The sequence below is a fragment of the Podarcis cretensis genome (assembly GCF_951804945.1).
Source record: "Podarcis cretensis genome assembly, chromosome: 17".
In the NCBI taxonomy this organism is placed as follows: Eukaryota; Metazoa; Chordata; class Lepidosauria; order Squamata; family Lacertidae; genus Podarcis; species Podarcis cretensis.
Window position 1 is genome coordinate 38,592,719 of NC_137187.1, and position 14,939 is coordinate 38,607,657.

General features: G+C 49.6%; 1 protein-coding gene across 1 annotated transcript in view; it reads right to left on the minus strand.

The window, feature by feature from the left end:
• Positions 1-12,514, minus strand: part of FGD1 (FYVE, RhoGEF and PH domain containing 1) — a 47,431-nt gene extending 34,917 nt beyond the window's left edge. Inside the window, exon 1 of the mRNA XM_079960010.1 lies at positions 11,978-12,514. Within this exon, the coding sequence (XP_079816136.1) occupies positions 11,978-12,107 (130 nt within the window). The 5' untranslated portion in view covers positions 12,108-12,514. The remainder of the gene's footprint in view (positions 1-11,977) is intronic.
• Between the last annotated feature and the right edge of the window lie 2,425 nt (positions 12,515-14,939).

The following is a 14,939-nucleotide window of genomic DNA, read 5'->3' on the forward strand; positions in this document are numbered from 1 at the left end:
GCCTTGCGCTGGCAGCTGGGTAACTACACTCTGCTCCATGCACCAAGGAGGGGAACAGGAAGGTTTCCAAGAAGAAAACAGGTATTCTAAGCAGGCTTTAGCCTTTATCCCCAACTGACGCTTAAATCCATCTAACTCAGTGGTGTCCAAACTTCAAAGATGGACAGATTTGATGAAGTGAAGGGCTATGAGGGCTGACCAAAGTTGTTGACCTTTTTTTTAGAATTGAAATTGTTGAGCTTTTGTTTGTTCAGGTTTTTTTAGGATTTTACCCCCCGGAAATAAACTGCCATGGGGGCCGGATTGAACCGACCGGCGGGCCGGATTAGGCCCCCAAAACACACTTTGGACATACCTGATCTGACTGCATTGCTCTAAGTCATCCTAAGCCTTTGTTACCCACAACTCTCCCTTTGTTTTCTCTTCCACTTTCAAAATTTAGGATGTAAGCTCCTTGGGGACAGAGACCTTCCATTCCTCTCTATGTAAAGTGACATGGGCACTGACAGGGCTATATAATAATGAAAGTTAAGAACTGTTAGCAGGGAGCGGAGGGAAGGAGAAAGTCGCCATGTTCTTTCCACACAAATCTGAGCTCTGGCAATGTGGGGCAGCTGGTCAAGAGCCAAATGGCAAACCCACGCCCCTTCCTACTCTCCCCTTGCCCCACGGAAAGAGAAAACCCATCAAGCTCTCTATTCCCCAGGGGGTTACCTGTTCCGCAAATGTGCTGACACCATCTGCACTGTGGAGTGAAAGGAACAGATGGCACAGGGGTCCCTTCTGCATCAGGGTCCCGACCCCCACTGCTATTCCTGCCTGAGGCTCTGCTTGCAGGTCCCACAGGGCTTTAAAGATCCTCCCCCCCCCCCCAACTCACAGCCCACCCCTGTAATGCAAGCCAGGCTGGGTCAGATGGATTAATGAGTCTCAAAGCAGGGATTAGACACTGATATGGATAAGGCAAAGGTGGGGACTGAGATATGGAGGTGGGGGTGTCAAGAGAACCCAGAAGCCTGCACAGAGGGAGGGGGGTCATCGGGGGTCGCGAGGAAAATCCCTGACCACTTATGTACAAAAGTGCTTGGAACACAATTAAAGCTCCGTTTTCCATTAACAAAACTGGAGGCTGGAAGGGCTTTTAAAAACCATTAAGCCTGTGTGTGTGTGTGTGTAAGAAACCCTTTTGTAGTATCTTTAATGTTTCCCATGGAGAGATGGACTTGACAGAGAAGTGCCATTCCCAGCCTCTCCAGGGCTGCAAGGGCTTCAAGGCTTCTCAGAAGCAGACAGCCTTGCTGCCAATCCAAGGCCACTTGTGTCTGGCAGTATTTGTGTCAAATCTGTCCAGGAGTCACCTACATAAGGCTGTCACCTGCAGGGGGTGGGGGAGAGGAAAAGAGCGAAACCCTGCCACACAAAGGATTCTGGGTAAAATAAAAATGCAAATCGCAGCCTTTGCTGGCGAAAGCAGGTTCCCAGCCCCCCCCCCCGACGAATTAATCCCTTCCCACAAACTGCAGCAATCACAGTGTGGGGACAAAACAGCTCCAAGTCTACCTTTATATGCACACAGATGCATACACACATAGCAGTGCTCCTTAGTGGGAGTATTTGAAGAAAGCTGTGAAGAGAACATCCTTTGCGGTCTCTCATACTGTTCTTCCTGGCTTTCACTCTGGCATTCTCGGGGTCAGTTAACTTTGTGCCCCACTGCTTCCGTCAGTGGGGTGGCCCCATAATGCACACCCTCCGTCTTTCTGCCAGCCAGACTGGGGCAGGAAGCAAATGCGCTACAGACCTGACTTAGAACAGTTAAGGCAGAGCACAGTCATGGGTTGAGGTGTGTGGGATTTGGGGCCTGCAGTGTTGGCAGGAAGATGAAGGAGGGGCTATGGCTAGACAGGAACAAGGATTGTGGGAATAGCAGGGGTCAGCAACCTTTTTCAGCCGTGGGACGGTCCACCGTCCCTCAGATCATGTGGGGGGCCGGACTATTTTTTTTGGGGGGGGGATGAACGAATTCCTATGCCCCACAAATAACCCAGAGATGCATTTTAAATAAAAGGACACATTCTACTCATGTAAAAACATGCTGATTTCTGGACTGTCCGCGGGCCGGACTGAGAAGGCAATTGGGCCACATGTTCAACCTTCAGTTCTGATTTCAGTACCAGTACTGGGAGATTTGTTAGTAATAATAAAGGAAGCTTAGCTGCTTTGCCCTTGTCAGAGTGACTAGCACCTGTCCCCAAACTCTTAGGATTAAGGAAAACTGGTTCAAAGCAGGTTTGACCCTCAGAGCCCCTTTTCTCCTGCAGAAATTAAGCACTGAGATATATATGCATTTTATTTACGAAGGGACTCATTGACTCACACACCCTTTCTGTTCTCTCTGATTCACCACTTGCATAAAGCCATGCCTTCATCCTCCGGGAGGGAACATAATCAACACCCCAGTCGCTAACATGGATTAGAACTCCTACACACCATCCATAAGCCTGCAATAAAACGGGGTGGGGGTGGGGGTCCACTACAGAACCTTCCAGAAAGCAAGTATAAGAGGAGAGTCTTGAGGGCAATGTTGGCATCAGGGCAGAGTGCGTCCAGGGTCCCACCCAGCTGGATGAGCAGCAAGGCTGCCTTTCATGGCTGTGTGCACAGCACACATTTCACGCACGTTTCTTAGCTTCAGGTTACAGATGCTTCAGGTTACAGACTCTGCTAACCCAGAAATATTACCTCGGGTTAAGAACTTTGCTTCAGGATGAGAACAGAAATCGCGTGGTGGCAGCGCAGCAGCAGCAGGAGGCCCCATTAGCTAAAGTGGTGCTTCAGGTTAAGAACAGTTTCATGTTAAGAACGGACCTCCGGAACGGATTAAGTTCTTAACCCGAGGTACCACTGTATCTTGAAGTGAAGTAGAGGCAGCGACCATTTTAGGCCCGTCCAAAGTGTGTGACCGCACATGCGCACATCACACCAAACCCAAAAACATTGCAAAAAGGGGTAGAACGGTGCATTTGCAGGCTTTTTCAATGGTGTTTCAAATACATGCGAATTCATTTAAACACGTGGTGCCTTGAAACGTAACCTCCATCTAAATTGGGAGTTGCCTGTAATGCACATTATCATCAAGAGGAAGACCCTTTAAAACCATTAAATCCAGAACCTAAACTTATCTAACTGCACTTCTGCTTAAAAAATAAATAATCCGTATTAACTGATTAGAATGTGCAGGTCCAACGTGACAGAATCTATCCCCCGCCCTGCCCTGCCAACAGAGCCTACCTGACAACCTCTGCATGACAACCCCGTAAATGTCCACGCCTGATGTTACAAAGCTGTTGCTTATCTATTTTCTAAACCCATCACTGGCACTGAAAAACCACACAAATTACTGCCACAATTAGCCGCCACATTAGCCAGAAAGGAAGGCAATCCAGGACCCAGAGGAAAGTGTTTAGCTGGCTCAGAAATAAAGAGGGTTAGGGGGCTTTTTTCAACACTCAGCATCAGGCCTTGGCAATCTCCTCCTTTGCTTAAAAATCTGAGCTGGTTGCAGTCTACCTCCTGACTCCACCCTACAAGCTTGTCTTTCTCTCTCTCGCTCTCAAACTGTGTCCAGCTTGCAGCAAATTAAAGACCTGCTTGTAAAAATTACAGGGCACCAATTCCAAGCAAGAACCAGAGGCATATGATGGCAGTATGTCTGTTGAGCATCCACTCCGCAGAATGCAGCATGCATGTCCTCGGTTCTGGTGAAAGGAAAGTAGGTCTTTCCCAAAAAAGTTTAGAAGCAGGCAAGCCCACCAAGTCTGGCAAGGAGTGGTGGCCATTCGGAAGGTTTTCCAGAAGTCCCCACCCCAAAACAAGTTTTGAGTACGTGCTGACCCCCAGTGTTCCATCTCCAGACAAAATACTAAATAGAATCTGAGCGCATAAAAACAACCTGGGAATATGTCCAGTATAAGCAGTGTGTGGTGGGGGTAAACAGAGATCCGTATCAGCTTTATTATACCCCCTCCCTTGCACAGGGAAGGCCAACTCAAAAGAAGAAACCCCGTATAGGGGCTGGAAGGAGATTTCGGTGTGATTCAGAATTCAGGGTGTCCATTCCACCAACAGCTCCAGCCCCAGGGCCACCGGAAGCCTCTGTGCACATGATGGGCCCATATGGAACATATTAAGGGTTCTGCAAGAGGAAAAAAAGTTGGAGGGAGGGAAGAGAAGCCAAATGTGGGTGGTGTAGCAGGATGTATCCTGCCCTCACCCTGTTCTGTTGGACTGTGGGGGGGGGGGTTAACCCTTTGCGTTTCACAGAAGAGGAAGAAGGGGGCGGGGAGTGTCATCAAAGGCTGGAGGCGGAGGCTGGAAAAACAGGAGCAGTTAAGAAACTGCAGGATTGCCAGCTTCTTAGTTGACTAACTTCAGGAGTGCTGGCCTGGCATTTTGAGCAGGCCCTATTTCTGGCCTTATCAGTTTCTATCCAAATGCGATTTTGGTTTTAAACGCAGTGTAAAGTAGTCTTTATGTGAGTATATTGTACAGTGGTACCTCGAGTTACATACACTTTAGGTTACATACGCTGCTAACCCAGAAATATTACCTCGGGTTAAGAACTTTGCTTCAGGATGAGAACAGAAATTGTGCTCCAGCAGCGCAGCGGAAGCAGGAGGCCCCATTAGCTAAAGCGGTGCTTCAGGTTAAGAACAGTTTCAGGTTAAGAACGGACCTCCGGAACGAATTAAGTACGTAACCCGAGGTACCACTGTACTGCATTTGCTGTCTCTGGTTGTGGGGGTCGGCCTCTGAGAGTATGCCAAGGGGTGCTTCTGATGGAGTGTATGAAGGGGTGAATAGCCGTGTTGGGTGCTGGCAAGCAAGACTGGGCTGCACAGGTGGGAGACTGGCTGGGTCCTTGAGTCTGCACACTTGTAGGCACAGCGGTACAGTATGTGAGACTTAGGACCCCACCCTGCAGGGCACCTGAAGTCTTTTGGAAGCTGCACACTAGCTGCCTGTGCCACTGGGGTTCATCATCTGTGGCCACCGTGGCATTGCTTCGTGCGCTAAGGGAACGTGGTATCACTGTGGACGCTTCCCCAGCTTGACCAGCATGGGCCAGTTCCTTCCATTATGGGCAATGTGGGATTGGCAGGCAATGGCAGCATTGCCAAAGGGCAGGACTGGAGTTTTGCAGAATTGAAAAAAACATTTATTTCAACTGTGTTTAACCCTTTACCATACAATCATAGCGTTGGAAGGGACCTCAAGAGTCCAACCCCTTAGCAATGCATGAATCTCAGCTAGAGCTTCCATGACAGATGCCATCCCACTTCTGCTTAGAAACCTCCTAGGAAGGAGAGTCCACCACCTCCCGAGGGGGACCGCTCCACTGTCAAACAGCTCTTACTGTCAAAACGTTTCCTCTTGGAGGGGCTGAGCATGGACTGGAGACAAGAGCTGTTCTGCCCACATAGTGGTGGAGTATAGAATTCCTCTGCCCAGGGCTTCATCTCAGCTGGGAGTGAGAACTAAAGGACTGACTGGTGGGAGCTGCGTCACTTCTTACTCTTCCTCCCATGGTTGCTAGATCCTTTCCCTAAAGATCATCTCCCACCAGCTCCACATAATGCGCTTCTTCCATTTGTCTAGTCCAAGGATGGCTAACATTTTTGGAGGGCCATAATGACCCATGCTCAACTCTCTGAGGGCCGTATGTCAAAGTGAGCTGTGTGAAACGTGGACAATTTTTAATTTTTGCTTTTTTAAAAAAGGACTAGTCCTTCCCCTAGAATATCTGAAGTATTTTAACTTCCACCTTGGAAACAATTATGCACAAGCAATCGTTCTAATGTGTCCACCCACCCCCAATTAGTTCCTGTTTTCCCTTCATCATGTATTTGCAAACTGCAGAGCTATGGGCAGGGCTAGTCTTTTGATTTCACTCTTGCGGCACCAAGCTATTTTTAGATCCCAATTAAATAATATTTATTCTGCATGTGAATCTTCTTCATCAGCATGATTTCTTCTGGCTAAACAATTTGGGTTTTTTCCTTGCAGGGTTTGGAGGACACAATGCACATAGCTGGAGCCTTCTCCAGCCTTCAAAGCAGGCATAGGCAAACTTGGCCCTCCAGATGTTTTTAAGACTACAGTTCCCATCATCCCTGACCACTGGTCCTGTTAGCTAGGGATGATGGGAGTTGTAGGCCCAAAACTTCTGGAGGGCCGAGTTTGCCTATGCCTGCTTTAAAGCCATCTGCCATACCTTTGCATGTGTGCACAGACCCCTGCACACAGGCTTACATGGCAATATGGCAATGCACCACATACATTACTCACAATGCCCCCCCAAATTTAAGTGGGGAACTTAAATAAAGGTTCCTGGCTGCTGCCTGAGGATGCTCAGTGCAGGCACCGGCCCTATACTTATTTGCATATATACCCTGACAGAACAGACTCTGGGACATGTTAATGATTAAAATTGTCTGATGCTGTATAGTTAAATATGACTTTTTTTAAGAAGCACTTCCTTTGGGCCTCACGCTAATATTCCAATAGAATGCACTTGGAAAGGGTAGGGGTCACACCTGGGCAAACTCCTCCCCCCCAAACCTCGGCAAAGCATCGAGCGACAAGACAGCGATCCCAGCAGTGCCAGTGAAATGTCACAATGACGCAGCGTTGGCACAGCAGTTCGTACGCCCCATCCTAAATTATTTTACTTGCTGGCACAGCAAGTCTTGGGATCCGGTTGTTAGCATACGGCCCTCAACGCCCTTCCCCTCCCATCCGAGAGCCCTTTCCCGTCTCAGGCCCAGGCTTCCCCTCCCCGCACAGAGCCTGGCAGCTGTTGCTGACACAGTGAACTACAGGCCCAGAGCTCCCCAGCCCGGCCCCTTTCTAAAGATAGCTCTTCTCACCCAGATGGATGGAAAAAAATGGTGGGGCCTGCTCAGTAAGACTGCAAGCAAGAAAAGAGAGCAGGAATCTTCCAGAGGTGCCCCTGGTTTTGGACCAGAGGGGTCTCTGCTGCCCCAGACATGGCCTCAAGACGTTTCCATGCCCACGGCAGAAGAAGACCCTTTCTCACTAGCCAACACTGAGGCACAGTCCAGCTGGAAGCCAGTTCTCCTATGCAAGCCCTGCTGAGCCCGGATTCATTTCCGAGGGTTGCATGGGAGAACTTCCCACCAGAGTAAGCTCCACAGGTCCAATATGCCTGGTTCCCATTCTGCCACCCTTAAAGGTAAAGGGACCCCTGACCATTAGGTCCAGTCGTGGCCGACTCTGGGGTTGCGGTGCTCATCTTGCTTTATTGGCCGAGGGAGCCGGCGTACAGCTTCCGGGTCATGTGGCCAGCATGACTAAGCCGCTTCTGGCAAACCAGAGCAGCGCACGGAAACGCCGTTTACCATTTTACTGGAGTAATACCTATTTATCTACTTGCACTTTGACGTGCTTTTGAACTGCTAGGTTGGCAGGAACTGGGACTGAGCAACGGGAGCTCACCCTGTTGCGGGGCTTCGAACTGCCAACCTTCTGATCGGCAAGTCCTAGGCTCTGTGGTTTAACCCACAGCACCACTCTTTCTGCCACCCTTAGTGATGCAGAAAACCTCTTCGTATAGTGAAGCCACTCATTTTACCTCTGCAGCAGCCTCATGATGGGCTCTGTGCTTCACTCTCCCAAATTTGAGCCTCATGGTTCCCTAGTTCCAAATCCTAATTTTCTCCATAATCCTCTTTTGGTTATGTCAGGAAGGTGCACCATGCAGGCAGCTGGGGAAGGAAGCATGAACCCCTGCCCCATGTTTTGAGACTCAAATAGAACAAGAGACAAAACATGAGTTCCCAGCCTGCACCTACCAGTAACACAGTCTAGGACCTGCCCATGTCAATTAGACAGTGCTAGAGAAGTGAGGGGACACTTCAAAGAGTGCCCCCCCCCCAAGAAGGCTGCAAGGCAAGAATTAAAGTCCATGGATTAATCTGTGGGACAATCCAGTGAGGACTGTCTTGTTTGTTTGTCAAGGTTCTTTTGAGTTTGGTCCATTACTGTAATAAAAGAGAAAGACAATACAAAATAGGACCTTTGTTGCTAACAATGAACAGTAAGCTTTGCAGCAAAACCCACCTCACGTATAATCAGAAATAAGTAATTCTGTAAATTCCCAGGCAAGCGTCCATAGGAGTGCAGCCTTGCCCATTTTCTGAAATTGTAAGTGGCCTCACACTTCTTTAAATATATCAAAAGGCACGTGGAGGTTTTGCAATAGGCATGCTGATTTAAATAAATTGGCATGATAGTTGTTGTCACAAACACAAAATTCTTTATAAAGTCAACAGCCCTGCCTTTAGGTTTGTGCTTCCTTTCCTGGGGTCCTTTCCCATGGCTCCCCCCACCCATTAATACAGTTGCTCAAAAGAGAAAGCACTGACAAATGAAGTGCTGAGTTAAGCTAACCTGAATCTCGGTTTCCTTTGACTCACTGCAACTGCAGGCTGTGCTCTTTTCTAGAACCACTGTGCTGCCCTGCGCCAGAGCCAAAGAGGTCTGGCTCCCGGTCTCCCTGGACCACATGCGTCTCCTACAGCAGGGGTTAGAGGGGCCGGGCCTTCTTCTCCCCATCCTGAGCAGGGCTCTCTGTCCCCCAGATAGTCCCCCTGCGGCTTTCCCTGGAGCCAGGATGTGGCTTTGCTTTTATGTCAACCCAGCAGCGTTCCTCCAGGCTTTGTAATGAAGGAAGATGGGGGAGGGAGAGCAGAACCGTTCCTGGGGCGGAATAAGCAGGCAGGAGAAAAGGATGGGCAGCACCTGGTCCGAGCGAGCTCAAGTTTCTCCTGCAACCACAGCACACTGGGGTAAAGAGCACCTAAACATTATGTTTTAACACATCTGATCCCCCAGTCCTAAATCCTGCCACTTCACTTCCAGGCTCCAGTCGCCCAACCCTCCTCCTCCTCCTCCAACCACAGGATTCCTGTCCCTTCTCAAAACCCTGGAGTCAGCTCCTGTATCCTTCTGCTTCGACCTCTCGGGCTGAAGAGAGCTGGGGAAGGGAGCCCAAAGGAGAGAGAAAGAGAGTGTATGCACAACTACAGTGGTACCTCGGGTTACAGACGCTTCAGGTTACAGACTCTGCTAACCCAGAAATAGTACCTCTGGTTAAGAACTTTGCTTCAGGATGAGAACAGAAATCATGCTCTGGTGGCACAGCGGCAGCAGGAGGCCCCATTAGCTAGCCAAAGTGGTGCTTCAGATTAAGAACAGTTTCAGGTTAAGAACGGACCTCCGGAACAAATTAAGTTCTTAACCCAGGTACCACTGTACTAGGTTCTGCTATTGCCTAAAAGAAGCCAGGATTTCCAAGAGGCTTCTTTTCAAGCACAGCATTTTGTTTTCAAGCAGCGCAAGTCAGCCAACTCCTATTGGAATCAACAAACCAAGGCTTCCTTTGTGGATGAAAATCTGGATTGCAAGATGGAAGCACAACTCTCTCTCTCTCTCTCTCTCACACACACACACACACACACAGGCACTGGCTTTAAGAATAGCCAGGTTTCCAGCTGAAGTGTTCAGTCCCGTCTGAGTTTCTTTAGCCTTCCTGCGTGCTGGAGGAGTGTAAAATACAGTGCTAGACAGCCAGGCATAAGAAAAGAAAAACAAAGCAAATCAGAAGTGGCTCACACCTCCCCAGCAAAAAACCTTCACTCCCTTTATTCACACCCCTATTATACCTCTTCATGGCACTGCCACTCAACAGTCCAGGCCTGGATCATGAAGGCAAGCCAGAAAGACCATCTTTTCAGTTTTGCCTTATTGCTTCCTTCCCACCTTTTGCTCAAGGGAGAAGTGGGCGAGTCCAGGGTATTAGAGAAGGGAAGGCTGGGAGCTAGGATTCCTGGGTTCTCTCCCCAGGACAGAGAGGGGAGTATAGCCTAGCAGATAAATCACATTTATCTACTGGGAGAAGATGATGTACAGGTGCCATGATAAATGCACACAAGTAAACTCCTGCCACTGCTAACAAAGCAAAATAATTGGTTGGGGAGGGGAGAGGAAACGGTGCTTCTACAAATTGAATGGGTTGCACACATGAAAGGCTTGTGTCTGTATAGTTTCTACACTGTGGCAGCACCCAAGGCTACTGGAGTCCCACTCTGGCCTCAGGCACAAAGCAAAAAAAAAGGGGGGGGGAAACACCACAAAGCTTACCCAAGTCTGAATCAACAAAGGAAAGGGGTGGGGAAGGGAAGGGCTTGCCCTGTGTCTGGGGTCACAGAAAAGAATCCACTGTTACATTTCATTCCCCCACCCACCCCCATTACAGCAAAGGCCAGGAGACCATTATCCAGCCCCCAGGGCAACCTGCTGTAGCTACTGGGAAGCCCCACCTTCCTCTGAAAGAGTGATGCCCAAAGCCATTAAGGAAATTGGCAATGTAATAGCTGGCATTTCTGAAGAGCCAGGCCTAGTACCCAAAGGCTGGCGTGGATGCTGAGGACTGAGACCCAGTTCTTCAGCCTCATTTCAAGGAACGCTAATTCTTCCTATTTTTTGTAATAACCCCCCCTCCCCAATCGCCTTTCTCAGGCCTCAGAATGTTTCTAATAATACCAAACTTGTAAGGGTGACTCAAATGCTTCAGTCTCTTGTGTGAGATTCTTCACAGTGGGAAGGGGGTGGGGGAGAGAAAGAAGAGGAAAGAGACACGCACATCTCCCCACCCCACCCCCTTGCACATTTCACACTTACATCTTGACAGGAGGCAATTTGCAAATCAGACCCAGAGAAAATGACACCAAATCCTGGCTCCAAACTTAATTCCACCTATGAATGTATGAGTTGTCAGGAGATATGGCTGATCTTTTCTGTATTAATCCTGTTAAATTTCCTCTAAGCCTTTGTGTGAGCTTGTGGCAAGGAGTTCCACTGGTGCAGTTCAAGTAGGCCAAGTCCTTTATCAATCATATTCAGAGTGGGGCAAGCTGTCTTGCAGAAGAGCTATAAGCAACAAGCTGGACAGAAAGGGGTAGAAATTTGTGTGGTCTAGGATGAGGGGGACACCCCAGAGTCGTTCCTGACTGGACTTAACTGTCAGGGGTCCTTCACTTTTACCTTTTTACGTCTTGCAAAGCAAGAAGACTCTGAGATGCTTGGGGAGGAATGAGAGTGCAGGCTGCAAAACTAATGCTCTTGCAACCCTCCCCCCTTGCCTTTTCTGAACCTCCCCCACTGCAATTTAACTGCATACCTCTTTGTTTCAAAAGCTGCCTTCTTGGTCTTTTATCAGGTTTGGGAATTTGCAAAGGAAAAGAAATCAAAATGGCAGGGTTGAAAGAAAATCTGGGCCAACTACAAGAGGTGTGGGAGAAAAGGAGCGGTGGGGCAGAGGCAGCTCTAGAGAAGAGAGGGCGGCTGCACTATCGCTGGAAGCTCTTCGGGGCAGAGAGCTACAGAGTTGGCAGCATAATTCCTCCTGTGCTCCAGGACCTCCAGGCACGTTTCGGAGGAGAGTGCAGATGACAGAAAAGAGGCCCGTTGCCCATTCTCATTTTTAACACCTCCAGTGACCCGAAACTGTTGCAAACTATGGACTTAAAAATATATATATATTAATCCACATTTGGTAGAGCTCTTTTATCCCGAGCTACTACGTTTGCGCGCACCACTACCCAGATTTCCACCAGACACCACACAAATCATTTCCTAGAGAGAAAACTGCCATTTCGGCATACTGCTCTTGGCCACTGGCCTCCACTCCCCCGAATGCGGAGCCAGATGCTCCTGGCGCAAGCGCTTCTTTGATCTAACCATTGCGCACGACTTCCCTTGCTCAAGGTGCAAACCGAAACCAGAAATCCACCTCCGCTCCAGCGTGGACGGCAGAACGAAGGCTCTCCCATTGCCCAGCCAAAGACAGAAAACGAGGCGCCCCCCCCCGGCCCCCCAATCCCTTCTCCCTTACCGGCTCGAATCTGGGGAGAGGACGCTGCTCCCGCCTCGATGTGGTACGAAAACCTCATGGCTTTGAACTGCTGGGAATAAGATCCACTGGGTTCCGGGCAGGGCATCCCCATCACGCTGGCCCGCTGCATGATCGCACGGCACCCCCCCCCCGCGCCCGCTCCCTCAGTCCCCCCCAAAATCCCTCCGAGGCCGCCCCCCAAACGCCAGGCTGCCGAGAGTCCCCATCAAACGGCCCGATCCCCTTTCAGGAAAAAAGAGAGTGGATCCGAATGCAGCTCAATCGACCGAATAGATCCACGCTGGAGCAAAGAAAGGGAAGGCGGGTGGGGGAGAGCGAGCGGTGGATCCTGCCTGGATTGGCTGCGCGGCGCGTGCGTTGCCCCCCCCCCCTCAAAGACAGATCCTTGCAACAAGTCAGCGCAGCTCTTGCAAGAAGCATCGCCTTGGCCAGGAATGTATCAGAAAGCGAGCTGGGAAGCTTTTCCACGTTCGAGTGTCTGCGCCCATTCCCCCTTCGCTTCCTCCTCCTCCTCCTCTCCGCACAGGCTCCTCGCTCAGTGGGTTGGCTCTTTCGTACTGCAGCGCCAGGCGCTGAGAGCAGATCGCTTGCAAGGAGATTTCAAACCCTCCTCTTCAGTCTCTTGGGGTGTGGGTTTGTGTGCGCGCTTTCTTTTTTGCTTTAAAAAATTGGATTGAAGTGGGATTTCGTTAGCAGCCACACACAGACATGGAAGTCTGCCTGGGCTGGAGGATTCTCTCCACTCCACCCGCCCCCCCCCCGTCCGCCTCTCTCCAGGATATTGACCAAAAAAAAAAAAGGCTGAAAAAAGGGGGTGTTGGCAATTTATTTCCTCGCACTTGGGAGGGTTCCACTGACAGCTGTTGTTTGAAAAATCAGCTCGTTTTGAAGTCAGTTTGCTTTGAGGTTTTTCCCTCTTCCCCCTCCTACACTCCAAGAAGGTTTCCACGGTTTGGGGGAAGTCTCAAGTCAGCCTTTGATCTTTCTCTGCGTTCAAACGAACAGCACATTTTGGGATCAAGTATCCGCCCCCCCCAAAAAAATATTGATTCCCCCTCCTCTTCCTGAACCCTGATTTCTTAGCCTTTAAGGTGTCCGTCTAGTTCTAGCACCACGCTGCCCCCTGAAGACTTGCCCTCCCCCTCTACAATAATCCTTTTAGAAAACATTTGAAGCCAGTTTGTGGTTTCAGAGATCTCTAGATTTCCTGGTCAACCCTGAAACCTTAGAGTTGGTTCCCTCCCTCCTTCTCCCCTTCCCCCTCCCCACATTAAAAATGTGGTTACACATTTTTAATAGCATCACAAACTTTTCTTTCTAGTAAGGTTCAAACAGACAGCAAACGTTTATTTTCCAAGACATTTCAGTTGCTTCCTTCACAGGAGTCAAGCTTCTTGGAAATTCTGGCTCTCAAGTTTTCTAAGGAAATTTAACAGTTTAGAAGAGTTCCAAGTCTGTTGTAAACTCTGAACTGTCTTCAAGCGGCTCCATCCCACTTTTAAAAACTAATAATAAAAATAGCATGGTCTGGATTTTTGTGGCTTCACAGCCAAATTCAGTTGCGCTTTTTCTTTTTTTAGCTGCTTTTGAAAGTAAACCGGCTTCTCTGGGTGGAGGAATAAAGGACAAATATAGGCCAAAAACAAACAAAAAAGAAAAAGCACCCCCCCCCCCAATCTCTGAACCCTTTACAGAACTAAACAGTTGTTAACTCTGCTCCATGTATGGGGGGGGGAGAGCCCTCTCAGATAATATGCTTGCAAACCACAGCAGCTGTGGACAATCTAAGTGATTTAAAGGCACAGAACCCTGCTTTTGCCAAGTCAGGAGGTGCACTGGCAGGGCAAGACGACCCATCCCATGCCAATGTGTTGAAAGCAGAGGTGCCCAGTCTGCCTGCTCTGCTTGCTTGTTGTAATCTTTGGAACCAGCCTTTCAGAACTCCTCACCTCCTCTGGGCAAGCTGTGAAATATATTTTGCTACCTTGGCAGCCAAATGCCACCTTTCTTGACTATTTTTGTAAAGTGAGAAGGATTCTTTAGCAGATCTGGTGCAGTTTGCTTGCACCTGCCCAGGGCTGTGGGGCAGGGGGCCTAGCCAGTTTTTTTGCCCCCAGTGAAGCCCCATTGAGGCTCCCAACCATGGCAGTTGCCCCCCCCCCCATCCACAAATATTATTGAAAAGCATTGAAAGTACTCAATTATCTGAGGTTCTCCCCCCCCCCCAGTAGAAGCCTGCTCCCCAGCAATGTCATATTTATGGGAATTTCCTTTAAAAAACTCAACAATTTTGGCTTCCCCCCCCCAAAAAAAAAATATTCCTGGCTATGCGCATGCATCCCAGCTTGTGTGTGTGTGTGTACACAAATGGACATGGGTGAGGTGCCAAACTGGGTTTTTGACCTGGGTGAAATAAAGCCTAGTTTTGCCACTGCACCTGCCCCCCCAGCTATCCCTTTCCCTACCCCCACTGCTGAACTGCACTGATCCCTTTGCTCCCTCAGCCCTCCTTTGAGCTCACTGATGCCCCAACCCACCGGACACACGACAGTGAAGAGCAGGGGGTGGCGGTGAGGGGAATCCGTGGCTAGAACAAGGGTTGGGGGACCTCAGGCCCTGGGACCTGAAGAAGGTTCTGCAGGCCTCTCTTATCTGGCTACACCCATCCTCCGGGGGCCATGCGCCTCCCCCACCTTCCTCCATGCCCTCTCTGAGTACTTTTGCCTGTCTGGAATGTGCCCTTGAACTCTGACAGTTTCTGGTGGAGGGTGGTGAGGGGTGTAAGAAATCTCCTTTTGTGTGGCTGGAATGTTGCCTCCCGTGCAAAGGCATGAAGAAGCCACCACTCTTGCCTCTCACTCTAGCCACTCCTTGCCTCTGTCCGCACCCACCATTGGCAGAAGGTTGCCCATGGGAGAACGTGGCCTCAGGTTGGAAAATC